Source organism: Schistocerca piceifrons, chromosome 1, assembly GCF_021461385.2.
Source record: "Schistocerca piceifrons isolate TAMUIC-IGC-003096 chromosome 1, iqSchPice1.1, whole genome shotgun sequence".
Taxonomy (NCBI): domain Eukaryota; kingdom Metazoa; phylum Arthropoda; class Insecta; order Orthoptera; family Acrididae; genus Schistocerca; species Schistocerca piceifrons.
In genome coordinates this window covers 767,822,687-767,838,613 of record NC_060138.1, presented here as the reverse complement: position 1 = coordinate 767,838,613, position 15,927 = coordinate 767,822,687, and the positions used below count along the sequence as shown (strand labels likewise).

At 42.2% G+C, this 15,927-nt stretch overlaps 1 protein-coding gene across 1 annotated transcript in view; it reads right to left on the bottom strand.

Annotated features, from left to right (window-relative positions):
* LOC124774994 overlaps positions 1-15,521 on the bottom strand; it is a 60,656-nt gene extending 45,135 nt beyond the window's left edge. Inside the window, exons 1-3 of the mRNA XM_047249748.1 lie at positions 15,472-15,521; positions 7,073-7,089; positions 6,794-6,988 (exon numbers count right to left, since the gene is read on the bottom strand). Of these exons, the coding sequence (XP_047105704.1) occupies positions 6,794-6,988; positions 7,073-7,089; positions 15,472-15,521 (262 nt within the window). The remainder of the gene's footprint in view (positions 1-6,793; positions 6,989-7,072; positions 7,090-15,471) is intronic.
* Between the last annotated feature and the right edge of the window lie 406 nt (positions 15,522-15,927).

Sequence of the window (15,927 nt, the reverse complement as noted above, 5' to 3'; positions counted from 1 at the left end):
TGTTCCCCCTCCTACTAAAGCATTTCAATCCCCCTTGATTATTAGATTTTCATCTTTTTTTTACACACTGCGTTATCCGTTCAATTTCCCCATATATTCTCCCGGTCTCTTTATCTCCTGTTTGCGACGTGGCACGTATAGCTGAATTTTTGTTGTTGGCGTCGATTTGGTGTTGTTTTTGATAAGAATAATCTCAAATATGGCCCTGAGCCCTACGGGACGTAACATCTGAGGTCATCAGTCCCCTAGAACTTAGAACTACTTAAACGTAACTAACCTAAGGACACCACACACATCCATGCCCGAGGGAGGGTTCGAATCTGCGACCTTAGCGGTCGCGTGGTTCCCGACTGTAGCGCCTAGAACCGCGCGGCCACTCCGTCCGGCAATAATCTCACCAATGAATCGTCCATAGTAGCTCACTTTCGGCCCTACTTTCCTGTTCACAACGAACTCGACTCCTGTCATGCTATTTTCCGTTGCTGTTGATATTACACTGTATTCGTATCACCAGGAGCAGTTATTTTGATTCCATATCCGTTCGTTGACGCCTGCTTTATCTAGATTGAGCCTCTTCATATTCTTTTCCGACTTTCCAGTTTCTCTACAACACTCAAGCAACTGCCATTCCAAGCTCCGACTCGTAGAATGTTACCCTTTCGCTGGTTTTTAATTTTTTTTCCCCATGGTCATCTCCCCCTTGACAGACTCCTTCCGGAGATCCGAATGGGCGATTTAAGTCCGAATGATTTGGTGGAGCTCTCCACGCCAATCTATCTTCTGTAAATGTCTTTATCTGTACATAGCTACTGAAACTTACGTTCATTTGAATTTGCTTACTATAGTCAATCCTTCATCTCTATCTGCTGTTTCCCCCCCCCCCCCACCCGCCCTCCAATGGCACTTCTCTCCGTTACCAAATCAACCATTTCACAAGGCGTTAGGATGTGTCTTGCCAATCGGTGCTTTGTTTTAACCATGTTGTGCAATAAGGATTTTTCTTCTCTTACTCTGAGCAGGTCCTTGATTAATCCTCTCATCCTCAGCGTTCTGCTGTAGCACCACATTTCAGACTCTTATATTTCTTTACTTGTCTGCACTGTTTATCGTCCTTGGTTTCCTTCCGTACGAGGCAACAACAGTGCAATAAAAAGGTGCAGCCATTTATGTCACATAGTTTGATAGTCGCAAAACTCATCTACATCTACATCCATACTCCGCAAGCCACCTGACGGTGTGTGGCGGAGGGTACTTTGAGTACCTCTATTAGTTTTACCTTCTATTCGAATCTCTTATTGTTCGTGGAAAGAGAGATTGTCGGTATGCCTATGTGTGGGCTCTAATCTCTCCGATTTTATCCTCATGGTCTTTTCGCGAGATATACGTAGGAGGGAGCAATATACTGCTTGACTCCTCAGTGAAGGTATGTTATCGAAACTTCAACAAAAGCCCGTATCGATCTACTGAATGTCTCTCCAGCAGAGTTTGTCTGTCATCTCCGTAACGTTTTCGCAATTACTAAATGATCCTGTAACGAAGCGCGCTGCTCTCCGTTGGATCTTCTCTATCTCTTCTATCAGTCCTATCTGGTAAGGATCCCACACTGGTGAGCAATATTCAAGCAGTGGGCGAACAAGTATACTGTAACCTACTTCCTTTGTTTTCTGATTGCATTTCCTTGGGATTCTTCCAATGAATCCCAGTCTGGCATCTGCTTTACCGGCGATTAACTTTATATGATCATACCATTTCAAATCACTCCTAATGTCTACTCCCAGATAGTTTATGGAGTTAACTGCTTCCAGTTGCTGACCTGATATATTGTAGCTAAATGATAAAGGATCTTTCTTTCTATGTATTCGCAACCCGTTACAATTGTCTACATTGAGAATGAATTGCCATTCCCTGCGCAATGCGTCAATTTGTTGCAGATCCTCCTGCATTTCAGTACACGAAAACCTATAGTGTACCTCGAGAAATCAAGAAATTTGGGAAGAAGAAAGGTTTGTTAGTACGAGGTATGGTAAAAATCCTAAAATTGTTAATCTGTAATTATATTACACGAAAAAATATTTTTTTGTCGTTTGTTATCTGTCTGTCTGTTTGTCTGTTGAGCCTCCCTTTCTCAGGAACGGGTACACGTATCATGTTGAAATTTGTGTCACGTGCTCAGGTCTATAATCTCTTCGCGGTGTAATAAATATAAAAGACAATGCAACCAAAAGATACCACCATTTATATCACATATTTTGATTGTTGCAAACTCACTCGTTAAAACCTGTAGGGTAGTTCCCGTTGTCTAGCATAATGAAATTTGACAAGAAGCAGATATCACAGCACAAGTAAAGGCAAAAAATAAGAAAATCGCCGGCCGAAGTAGCCGTGCGGTTCTAGGCGCTGCAGTCTGGAACCGCGAGACCGCTACGGTCGCAGGTTCGAATCCTGCCTCGGGCATGGATGTGTGTGATGTCCTTAGGTTAGTTAGGTTTAACTAGTTCTAAGTTCTAGGCGACTAATGACCTCAGAAGTTGAGTCCCATAGTGCTCAGAGCCATTTGAACCATTTTTTAAGAAAATCCTTAAGTTTTAAGCACATCACACCCAAAATATTTCTTTTTTAATTTGTTGTCCGACTTCTGACTTGAAATTAAAACACTCTCGAAAGTCATCGAATAACTGGGACCGATATCTTACCAGTATAAATTTCAGTAACAGTCAAAAATCTTGGAATCCTCGATTTCCTGAACGGGTGGACTGCCTACACACATAACTAAGTTTCTACGGAATCATCAGTGCGCGGGTCCTACTCGCACCTGGCCAATTTTTTTAATACTACTTCTACCACTACTGCTACTACTACTTTCTGTTATTTTGTTACGTAAATATCGTCTACTACCTAAAGTATCTTACTTAATAATCTCTTTCCCTCAGGAACATCTGAGTTAAATCAAATACATTCCGTTGCCCTTATTTCAGTCTTCTTGATGACGATCTTGTAAATTTCCGAGGCCTGCCATCCCTCGCAGAAGTACAGCATCATCAGCAAACCTCAAAGTTTGTGTTTCCTCTTCGTGAAATTTCGTTTCTCACTTCCTCCTTGGCTGCCTTTATAGCTTACTCAGTATACAGACTTGATAACATGCTGATAGCCCACAACCCTCTCTCACTCCCGTCTCAACTACCGCCTTCGCTTCATACCTTTAGACTTTTACAACGGCAGTCCTTTTATAACGGTAACCTGGTTTTTGCACAAGTCATAGATAACCTTTCGCTACCCGAATTTCATCCTAATAATTTCAGAGTTTCAAAAGTATATTCGAGTCAGTATTGTCTAAATCTTTTTTTTGTTTTTAATCTACATATCCTGTAAAGGTGGCTTTGCCTTCCTTCAGGCTACCGTTTAGGATAATTTTTAGGGTCTGTGTTGCTTCGTGTGTTCGTACATTTCTTCCTGCAGTCAGCCGCAAATGTTGATTCTCCAAGTCTTCTCGACTGTATTTCGCGAAAACATTGTCGCCCTCTTTCCAGGGATTCAAAAATGGTTAAAATCGCTCTGAGCACTATGGGACTCAACTACTGAGGTCCCCTAGAACTTAGAACTACTTAAACCTAACTAACCTAAGGACATCACACACATCCATGCCCGAGGCAGGATTCGAACCTGCGACCGTAGCAGTCTCGCGGTTCCAGACTGTTGCGCCTAGACCCTCTCGGCCACTCCGGCCGGCTCCAGGGATTCCTTCCTCCTAATATTCGTGTGTTGTTCGAACCTTCGGTAACATATTTAGCTGCAAGCCTCTGAATTGCTGCGACATCTTCCTTTAATCCAGTCTGGTGAGAATCCGAAACACTCGAGGAGTACTCAGTAATGGGTTGCGCTTGTGTTCTATACGCGGTCTTCTTCATAGTTGAGCTACACATTTCTACAATTACCCCAATAAACCGAAGTCGATCATTCGGCTGCCCTACTTACCGACCTTACGTATTCGTTCCATCTCATAGTGCGTCGCAACGTTCCGCTTAGATATTTAATGGACGTGATTGTGTCCCAAGAAGCACACTGCCAACGCTGTATTTTTGTACAACACAGATTTTTTTCCCCTTTTCATCGGCATTAAGTTAGGAGATGCCTCTGAAAAATTCGGCGAATGTTCCCAGAAAATAAAGGAAACGAAAGTTACAAACAAAAAAACTTTACTGGTATTTAATAAACACTATGAACTACAACACACTTCTGACATCGGTTTTAAAGATGGTGGTAACTGTCAGAAAACGCTTCTTATGGAACTGGTCGAAGCACCGTGGTCTCACGCATTCTTGGATATCCTCAACGTCTGCGAATATTCGTGAACAATAGTGATTACACTGTCTCTTCTTATCTTCTGCCCTTCTTCTCTCATGCTCAAAGACAGCGGTCGAGCATCCGCAGATGTCCATAGTACCCGTGGCATTGCAAAATGGAGGGCAAAATGGAGCAACGCTTTAGTATGAAGTTTTGCTTCAAATTAGGGACAACGGTGACGGAGACTCATGGAATGTTGCTGCAAGTGTGTGTTGCTGAAGCAATGAGTAAAAAGTGTATACCCGAGTGGTTTAAACTATATAAAGGGGGAAAGGAGGACGTCAAGAATGAACCGCGTTCGGGTCAACACGCAAAATGATAGACAACATTGGAAAACGGCGACGGATGGTTGCGGATGATCGGCCACTGTCATTGTGAACGAGAGCAGAAGAGCTGAAGGTAAGTGAAGACAGTGTGAGCACTGTTCTTCACGAACATTCGCAGACTGTGCGAACATCCAACAACGCGTGAGCCCAGTTTCCAACAGCTTTACAATAGATTTCAGAAGTGTGTTGTAGCTGATGAGGCTTACCGTGAAGAGCAGTGAAGGGATTTTGTTTGTAGCTCTTGTCCCCTTCATTTTCTGAGACCGTTCACCGAACTTTTCAGACGCGCCTTGTATATTTTTCTTCATCTGTAGCAAGCTGGCGATTCCATGTAACGCGGTAATTTTGTCAACCACAAAACACACGTAGCGGGGTCACAGAATCTGTCCATACCAGCTCTCACCACAAAAGAAGAAAGGACAGTAAGATTTGAACTCCAAATGAAATTCCGAGTAAACGGATAGATTAGTTAATTAACAATTCATGAAACTTAATTTCTGAATTAATATTACTAAATTACTTTTCAAAAGTTCACAGCCACTACCAATATATTGTCTTTACAGAGGACCATCGGTTGTAGGGATAGGATAAATTTAACATTCCCTATTTAACTAATGTAGGCGACCCTCAATGTGGCAAAATCTAGTTTGGTTTTATGCCGTTATTTCGAATTGTCGTTGAAGCCACGCGGTGGCGGAGGCACAGGCAGTTCCCACGCGTTCTGAGAATTGGCGCCAGTTCAGGTCACCCACCTTGAGGGCCGCAACTCAGCCACTCCAGGCCACCAAGACAACATGAATGGCTCTAACTGTCACCCCTGTTAGGTTGGCTACAACGATCGTTTCGTGTACCACGGAGGTGCACTGTAGCTCATCGCCCGGGTCTTTAAATAACCTGAGAAGCAGCTCTCCGGCCCATTCCGTTACAGTTTCTAGAGACGACAACATCACGACGTTTAGTGTACGGCAGATATCGTCATTTAGTCACTAGTGCTTCCCATTACCTTGGGAGCAGCCTAGGTTAGTTATCCGCGAACCACTCGTGATGGTGGCCGAGCGGTTCTTCAGACTGGAACCGCGCGACCGCTACGTCGCAGGTTCGAATCCTGCCTCGGGCATTGATGTGTCTGATGTCCTTAGGTTAGTAAGTAGTTCTAAGTTCTAGGGGACTGATGACCTCAGTCCCATAGTGCTAAAAGCCGTTTGAACCCATTTGAACCATTCGTGATATTTAGAGTTACTAATCACATCACAATTACAATGGTTGCGCTATATCTGCGCCGCTAAATACTGGCGCCGCCCATCGGCGTGTAGCAGGGCAAGCTGCTTTGGCCGATCACTGTTAGTGTTAGCGTAAGCCATGACCCATGGTTGGTTTCTTCTGTTATAGTGATACCCGTTATTTCATTTCTGTGCCCTCTGTGGACTGGTCTTTATTCTGAAGACGGATTTTTGTGTGAAGTCGTGTACTTTCAGCTTGTCCTACAGCAAGTCTATTGTTCGCCCAGCGGCTACACTCTGTGAGTAATAATTTATGGAAACTTATCATTGGGCTACTTCTCATTTGTGTGTTCATTTTTGAATATATAGTTCTCCAGATTATCCCGAATGTCACTGTCTATAGCTTCCCTACTGCCCCTTATGTAGATCATTTCCTTACTGAATGACGAAAGACCTGCTCTAAGAAACGAAGTTCAATGCCTGACATAGAAGGTCCGTAGGTGAGTGATCTGCTACTTGCTCCTTTGCTACTCTGCTACAGTTACTGTCACCAACTCCCAAAGGCTACAATCATATCACATAGAAATTGTTCCTATCTTTTATCGTCCTACAGTCACTCCAGCCTACCAGTCTCCAACCAGCTACCTTCAAGAACTGACACAAGTGTTGCAGGCATGTAAGAAGTTCCTTAAATCTTTAAATTTGCTTTCAAGCCACAACCAATGCAAGAGTGTATTAGTGCTTGTGGAGTCATAGCTCATGCTAATGTTGATGATGGCAATCAATTCTGAATGCGGAGAGACTTAATCTTTTAATACTCGTTATATGATGAATGTCTCCGCAAAGTATGACACATATCGAACTGGTGCGCAACGACGCAGCACTTTCCACTTCCTCCAGACTTACTGAGGAGAGAATCCCTGGGCAGCAGGTAGAAGCCCCTGGAAGCAGCGCCTTGCGGCAGCTGGTCCTCCGGCAGTGGCCCCAGCCCGGGGTGCCAGGCGCGCATCCTGCCCAGGAACGCCTCTGCAGACGACGGCAAGAAGCGCTCCTGCTGTGACAGCCGCACAACCGGAGACCACCGCTGCGCCAGCCGGACAGCTACGCACACAACATCTTATCAGCACTTCGGCCACAAACCGGCAAGAAACAGCATTTCATTACCATGATTTACTTACAACATACATGGGATGGACAAAAATCTGCAAAAACCAAAAACATGTTATCATGTCTAATGCGGCGTAAGTTGTAAGTGGACCCGTTGAACGCAGTCGCAGATAGTTTAGTGATGTTCTTCATCTTCTTACAAAATCTTACTTTCTCACAAACTATTATTTTCTTATACACTCTTATTTTCTTACAAACATTTCTTATAAACTGCTAGGCAGCACACACTCACCATTTACTTACTAAACGAATGCAAGCCGCAAAAAGCAAAAATTTTTATAAATTTTCAATTAAAATTCTATGCTGCGAACCATATGTCAAATTCCTTTTGCCATACACTACTATATACATAAGTGTATCTTTCGGAATTTTATCATTGAAATTTGCACACAACTTCATTGTAGTTTTCTGTGTAGCTAACACATTCATTCTTCTAGACATATTTATAACATAGGATAATTTTCAATAAAGCTGAATGGATTCACATTAACATCACCATTCAAATGTGTAGTTCTCTTAAAATCTAAGAAACCATCATAAGCTTTTAAATAATTATTTGGCGGATCTAGATTCCACATTTCTTGAGGAAAAATCTCGTTTCTTACATTTTTAATATAGATATTCTGTAATTTAACATGATCGAATAAGAAAGAGTCAGACAGGTACGAAAAACAATTCAGTTTACTTTCAACAACCAAGTTTAAACTAATTTTGAAAACAATTCTGTAGGCGCTTCAGTTCGGAACCACGCGACTACTACGGTCGCAGGTTCGAATCCTGCCTCGGGCATGGATGTGTGTGATGTCCTTAGGTTAGTTAGGTTTAAGTAGTTTTAAGTTCTAGAGGACTGATGACCTCAGATGTTAAGTCCGATAGTGCTCAGAGCCATTTTTGAACAATTCTGTAGCACAAATAATTCAATGCAATTGTGTAGCGCAGATAATTTAATAATCCAATGCAATTCTGTAGTCCAGATGATTTAATGATAGTTCAATGCAATTCTGTACCGCAGATGATTTAATGATAATTCAATGCAATTCTGTAGCGCAGATAATTTAATGATAATTCAATAATTGAATGGTGATGTTAATGTGAATCCATTCAGCTTTATTGAAAATTATCCTATGTTACAAATATGTCTAGAAGAATGAATGTGTTAGCTAAACAGAAAACTACAATGAAGTTTTGTGCAAATTTTAATGATAAAATTCAGAAAGATACACTTATGTATGTAGTAGTGTATGGTAAAATGAATTCGACATATGATTCGTAGCATAGCATTTCAACTGAAAATCTCTTTTTGCGCCTTGCATTCGTTTAGTAAGTAAATGGCTAGTGTGTGCAGCCTAGCAGTTTATAAGAAAAGTTTGTAAGAAAATAAGAGTTTATAAGAAAATAATAGTTTGTAAGAAAGTAAGATTTTGTAAGAAGATGAAGAACAACACTAAATTTTTGCGACTGCTCTCAACGGGCACACTTGCTACTGACGTAGGAAGCCCTTTGTAATTCAAAGCAAGTCCCAGTCGTCTCTGAATGGATAAAACAGGTCCTGTACGGTTTTCGAGGGAATCGTATGCCATTATTCCTGCAAAACGGTGGCACTTTCAGGTAATGATGAAGGAGGTGGATAGTGATCACCCACTCTTCACTCCAAACTAAACCACAAAGGCTTAATAATATTGAGATCTAGTGAACGTCGGGGCCAAAAGAAATGCGAAAATTCATCCTCATGCTCACGAAACCAGTCCTGGACGGTACGAGCTGTGTGAACATGGGCCCTGTCGCCTTCTAACACAGCATCACGTTTGGGAAACAAACGTCGCACTAAGGGATCGATCTGTTCAGCCAAAATGGTAACATAATCTTTGGCAGTAACGAGACTTTTGCAGAGTATCTATAAGACCCATGGAATATCACAATATAGCTGCCCAAATCTATTGACTCTTGGGACGTAAACTCGACCAGAAAGTGGAAAAATTGTAAAATTAGAATCGTCCGAATAAACGACTGTCTTCCTTTGGCTCATGACACCAAGTCTTCCTGTTATGAGCATTTGCATCATTGAGTGGTTCCCCAATTTTAATTGGCCCCGGAGTTCCCAGCTTATGGTCCTCCCTTCGTGCAGTTTTGGCACTGACAGTACTCTCGAGTGCGACATTCACTTCTGCACGACTTCTTCAGCTGTCGTCCTCTTAGTTTTCGTCAGAATCATCTTAAGTGACCGTCTTTCACGATCACTCAACACAAACTTTCGTCAGCGTTGTGACAGCGGATGATGTTTTTCCGCTTTCCGTGTATGCGGAATAAATCTTCAGCATGGTGCCTCTTGAAGCACCAAACACTTCGACTTCCTTTGTTACGGAAGTACCCACCATAGGAGCACAAACAATTTGCCCATTTTTTAATTCACTTGGCTCCGACCCTGCGCACTCAAAACTACACAGAATACTGTTCTAACCAGGACTGACACTTCCAACGTACTGAGGACATTGCACAGGGGCCGACCGGGCAACCTGCTGGCTTGGCTAGCATCTGCATTTATGTTGTTCGAAAATGCATTTCTCGCGGTCTTTCCACATTTTTGTCCAACTTCCATACGTATAAACATTATCTCGAACTTCCTCACAAAAGGAGGGATCACGTGTCTTCCGAGCATCCAAAAACTTGCTGTGAGAGTGGTATTTACGCAGGATGAAAGAAAAAAAAACATTCCGACATCTTGTGACGAGTTATAGAGGGTGTCTTCAGGAATTTACTGATGGTAAGACGCCACGTCTAGAAATATTATCCAACGACGCTTCAAAATGTCGAAGTTAAAGGTGTTAACGTCTGCCGGTAGTCAAGCTTTCCGGCTGCAAATGTGTGCTATTCGATTCCCAGGGGCACAGACACTTTTCTTCATTGGAATTACACTGATGACCGAGCGAGGTGGCGCAGTGGTTAGCACACTGGACTCGCATTCGGGAGGACGACGGTTCAATCCCGTCTCCGGCCATCCTGATTTAGGTTTTCCGTGATTTCCCTAAATCGTTTCAGGCAAATGCCGCGATGGTTCCTTTGAAAGGGCACGGCCGATTTCCTTCCCAATCCTTCCCTAACCCGAGCTTGCGCTCCGTCTCTACTGACCTCGTTGTCGACGGGACGTTAACACTAACCACCACCAACCACCACCACCTACACTGATGAGTCAGAACATTATGATCACTGCTCACCACGAGATAGAATAACACATGTGTAAGTGTGGTGACGTGACGCGGTGATGAAAATATGCACGAGCATTCCTCACACATAGAGGAAGGAAACATTTTATATGGACACTGTTTCAGAAACGCTTTAATTCCATGTCAGAGTTTAGTTTCTATAACTCTTCACTACATTAATAATCTACTGCGAAACGAAGCACATTTGCACTAAAGCGAGGGTTGTCACTTTATTAAATGAAACATTCGCAGAGGTGTACCCGTGAAGAAAAGTCAGCCGCTCTCAGAGCATGCTCATGCTGTGCATTGTACAGCTACAGCGGTTCTCATGTAGCACTCTCCTTACAGTCATGTGGTAATCGTCTTACGCTGTCAGTAGGAACGGTTATCGTCCACTGCACCGAAAAGTTCCTCCTCCAGTTGAGGAATCCTCGTCTTTCTGGGTGTCTCCCAGTCGCCAGTAGTAGGCTTAAACGTCCCAAGCTCCATAAACACGACGATCAATTGCTTTATTGATGCACTGTCGTTATGGAAATCTCTCCTGATACAATAGTTGAGCACCACCACCATTACCTTATGTTAATCCCTACAATAAATGGGCACCTGCCAACTCAACGTTTGAGTAGCATAAAACAAGCCCATGATGAACACCAAGCACTTGATGCTACTTGCTTACACAGTTCGTGATGATGACTAACAGTTGATGCTACGTGCTTGAGTCTAGTAGAGCAATGATGTGAATCACATTTCAATATTACTTTTGTTCAATAGGAACAACAAAGACTCGCAGTGAACCTAAGAATAGCAACAAAATGCATATTCTAATGAAACGTAACCAATAGCGTATTTTGAACATTTCATGTAAGAAAACGTGTTTCTGCGTGTTTCCCATAATTAATTCGATTAAGACGAGACGTAGAAACTTAGCTCTGACATGGAAATAAAGCTTTTCCACACCCATATCCATACAACACTTTTCATTTCTCTATGTGTGAAAAATGTTTCCAGAAATTGGCAATAACTTTTTGTTACTCCCTGTACAAGGGGAGCACAGGCATATGGTGAATCACTCTAGTTACGATACGAGCCACAAATGAGGAAATCAACTGAAATAAGGCATTTTGACAAAGGGCAGATTGTTAAGGACCGACGCTTGGTAACGAACATCTCGAAAACTGTGAGGCTGATCGGCTGTTAGTGTGCTGCTGCCTTGAGCGGAGGGCGGAGGGCGGTAAAACCATGGTTAAGAGACAAGACGTTGGGGGTCCACACCTCATTACAGAACATGGAGGTCACTGGTTAACCCACGCTGTAAACATCTACATCTACGTGATTACTCTGCTATTCACAATAAAGTGCCTGGCAGAGGGTTCAATGAATCACCTTCAAACTGTCTGTCTACCGTTCCACTCTCGAACGGCACGCGGGAAAAACGAGCACTTAAATTTTTCTCTACGAGCCCTGATTTCTCTTATTTTATCGTGATGATCATTTATCCCTTTGTAGGTGGCTGCCAACAGAATGTTTTCGCAGTCGGAGGAGAAAACTGGTGATTGAAATTTCATGAGAAGATCCCGTCGCAACGAAAAACGCCTTTGTTTTGATGATTGCCACTCCAATTAACGTATCGTGTCTGTGACGCTATCTCCCCTACTTCGCGATAATACAAAACGAGCTGCCCCTCTTTGTACTTTTTCGATGTCATACGTCAGTCCCACGTGATGCGGATCCCACACCGCACAGCAATACTCCAGAATAGGGAGGACAAGCGTAGTGTAAGCAGTCTCTTTGGTAGACCTGTTGCACCTTCTAAGTGTGCTGCCAATGAATCGCAGTCTTTGGTTTGCTCCACCCACATTACTATCTATGTGATCGTTCCAATTTAGGTTATTTGTAATTGTAATCCCTAAGTATTTAGCTGAATTTACAGCCTTCAGATTTGTGAGACTTATCGCGTAATAGAAATTTAGCTGATTTCTTTTAATACTCATGTGAATAACTTCACACTTTTCTTTATTCAGTGTCAACTGCCACTTTCCGCACCATACACATATATTATCTAAATCATTTTGTAAGCAGGATAGGCGGCGAACTTTTACAGATCTGACGTCAGAATACAATGCTGTTACACACGAAAGTGTTTGGAAGCACACCATACAGCGCACATTGACCAAGGGTCTCCAAAGCAGACGACTCATACATGTTCTCTTGTTAACCTAGTGACATCGTCATTTACGACTCCTGTAGGAAAGGGATGATCAAGAATGGACCACAGGTCCACGCAAACGTATCGTCTGGTCGGATAAATCACGTTTCTTGTTAGACAAGGTCCATGGTCGTGTTCAGATACGCCGTCATCCCAGGGGACGTCTGCTCGAAAGATGCACCGCGTCATGGACGCATGTCGGTAGGGGCAGTGTTATGCTATTTGGTACATCCGTTTGGATTATTACAGCTGTGTACGTGAGCATTATCGCGGACCACCTACATCCCTTCATGCTTCATGTCTTTCCCGACAGCTATATCATCTTTCACAACAACAACTGTCTGTGTCAGAAGGCTAGAATCGTGCTATAGTGGCTTGAGGAGTATGATAGTGAACTAACTTTGACGTAATGGCCACGAAATTTGCCTGGTCTGAACGCGATGGAGCACAGGTCGGAAGCTATCGTGCGCCAGTCTTCCGCCCACAAACCACTTCCAGGAACTATATGACCTGTGTGTCGTGACCTGGTGCCATGTACCTCCAGAAACTTACCAACAACTTATCGAGACTATGCCATCCAGACTCGCTGTTGTATTGCTTTCCAAAAGTGAACCAACTCATTATTTAGCAGGTGATCCGGGAAGTAGGGACGAATATTAAAGTGCTGCAGGATACACAAAATTTGTTGAAAGTAACGTTAAGTAACTTCTTCCATTTATGCATGAAGAATTAAATGCTCCATATGACCACCAAAGGTCGCGCGGCAACGAGCAGTTCTAGATGACGCGTTCATAGCCCTTTTAATTTAATCCTTCAATTAGTCTATTGTTTGTGGTTTGTTCATGTACGCTTTTCATTTCACAAATCCCCACAAAAAAGTCGCAAGTCATAAGATCGCATGATCTGGCAGGCCATTCCTGGTTGCCACGCAAAGAGATAATTTTTTGAGGAAGCTTTTCATTCAGCAGAGCAATGTTTTGATATAATACTTTGTATTGATACAATACTTTGCATTGTATCAAAACATGTGGTGTGTGCTAGAAATCTTTTCTGTGACAAATGTAAAGTGTTCAGCAAGAAAAAATTTACGTGTGCAACGATAAGAATGCAGTGGGAATATATTCACATCTGTTGGAGGCATGTAATGAAAACAAACACTCCAAACCGACATTTCACGTAAGTCACATCCAATGAAAATCTGTAACGCAGCCATCTGTGTGGCATGCTTATAATTATGTATTATTTATATGTTAGGACAATTAATCTGTAAAAAAGTGTTGTAATGAAAGCATGAAAACCGTCTGAAGATGAATCACAACGATTCGAAACCGGTAACGGTACCCTTTGAATAAAGGAACTGAAAGTAAATTTGTGGCTGGTTGCTGTCTCAACACCATTAACATTTGTCTTTTAAAGTACTTCAGATATTGTACACTATAATTTTATTCTGGTCTTCGAAATAGTCTTAGAGCTTCAAATGACTCCATTCCACCACTGTACTCAGAAAAATTCACAACATATTCATAAATTTGATTGCTTCCTTCAAAACTACGACAGTATCTGTCAAACATTCAACCTCTGCTATCTTTCTGTCTTCGGGTGTATAACTGTGGTAACAGCAGCCAGTGATGGATGGCCACACCATCAACGCAGCCATCAGGGCACACTATTCGTTTTCAATGCTTTCTTCATTGATAAAGCACTCATTTGAGCAAAGTTATCGATAAGTAACCGACTGTACTTTACAAATATTTGAGGTGATGGAAAGTCCATGATAGCACTCAGTTTGAGCCTCTCTTCTGCCTTGCACATCTCATTCCAAACGCAAACCTAACAACTGAATTATAAATGCTTACTTTGATCAGACCTGATGAATATCAGTTTCTTGTTACACACAAAATTTGAAAAAATACCTGTAGCTTACGTAACACAGCTCTCCCGTCTTCTAACATTTTTCGCACATAGTGCACAAAAAACAGCATTTGTTACAACAGAAAAAACTCATTTCAACAATATTGTCTCACAGACAGTGAGATTTTCTTGGTAAGAACTCTCGGAGGTATCATTTTTGGCCTTCAAGTACTTCAGCCTCTATCTTCAGACACTCAGCGTACTCGACATAATCGTCTTTCAATTTGTTGAAAAATGTGCTTACAGTGTAATTACGTTTTTGGCTAAATAAACCCGTTTCCAGAACCAAGAGACACTTTAGGAGATATAGCAACTTTTGGCGGTTCCAAGTTAGCAAAATCTTTAACCACGAAAAAAAATGTAGTCAAAATCAGATCGCACAAACAAAAAAATGTAACACTATAACAAGACACGTCTTTTAACACGGCTGCCAACTTGTGAAACAATGTCACATCTTACTCCAGAATTATGTTCACTTCCTACGGTTGACATGTAAAAGGAACAGAGACGTGAGCGAAGCTTGCACGTCGCAACAGCTTTAAATCGGTTATTAAGGTAGTTCCCAATCGTAACGTAAGTTTTAAAACTAGTATTCAGTTCGCTTAATGGTCAAACGCCCAAATCTGGTTTTTGTAAGTAAATTCACAAGCACACTTCTGCTGCTTTACTTGTTTAATCGACAGGGCACAATAGCATTCAGAACTTTTAAGCGTTTGCTCACACTCGTAAAAGCCAAAGAATGAGACGGGCTGTTCTGTTCAGTGGGTACGGTCTTCAAGTACAGTTAGCACGGAGTGTTCAAGATAATGCATCTGCTGTTGCGAAGGACAAAACGTATCGTACTCAAAATAGAGACTATCGAACAGAGCTCATCGAACCATCACGATTCAGGAGCTACACCCTCAGTTTAACAGATTATGTCTTTCCTATAACAGACGTTTTACTCGCAGAGAGAATTTTCTGCAAGTTATTAGGAGGAATGATGAAACACATGCTGCTACTAATAGATGGCGAACGAGGGAACTATAAGTAAAACCATGAGACACGCTTGCATTTGGGTCAACACACAGCTAGATGTAGCGGTTACTAACGACTTATACTTTGTCTGCAGAGAGCTGCGGTGAAACTCAGATCCTGGTCTCATTCCCATCTTGTCAAATTTAGCCGAAAGTTTCGTCAACATTGCCATCTTCTAGCGCAATACTTTGTCCTGTATTTTCCTTTCATCTGTTGTTTCTCTCGTGTTCAGTCACAGTGACTCTATAGAACGGCCTTTGTCTCATTCAGCTTTCTTCGGCTTATAGATTCATGACGTGAGGAACAGTTGCTTCAGACCGCAGTCACACTGAAGAAGACTTTTCAGAGAGGTCAGTACAAATAGACAATTATCTCTAGATGAGGAGTGACACACAGATAACAGCCATCCTATGTTTGACAATGTGTAGAAACTAAAATAGTGTATGATTGTAAGTATTTGTTTTATTTAGTGTACGATTTCAGTCACCCTGATTATCATTAGATTGACCTGCCTCCTTGAAGCTAATAAAAGACGCAAA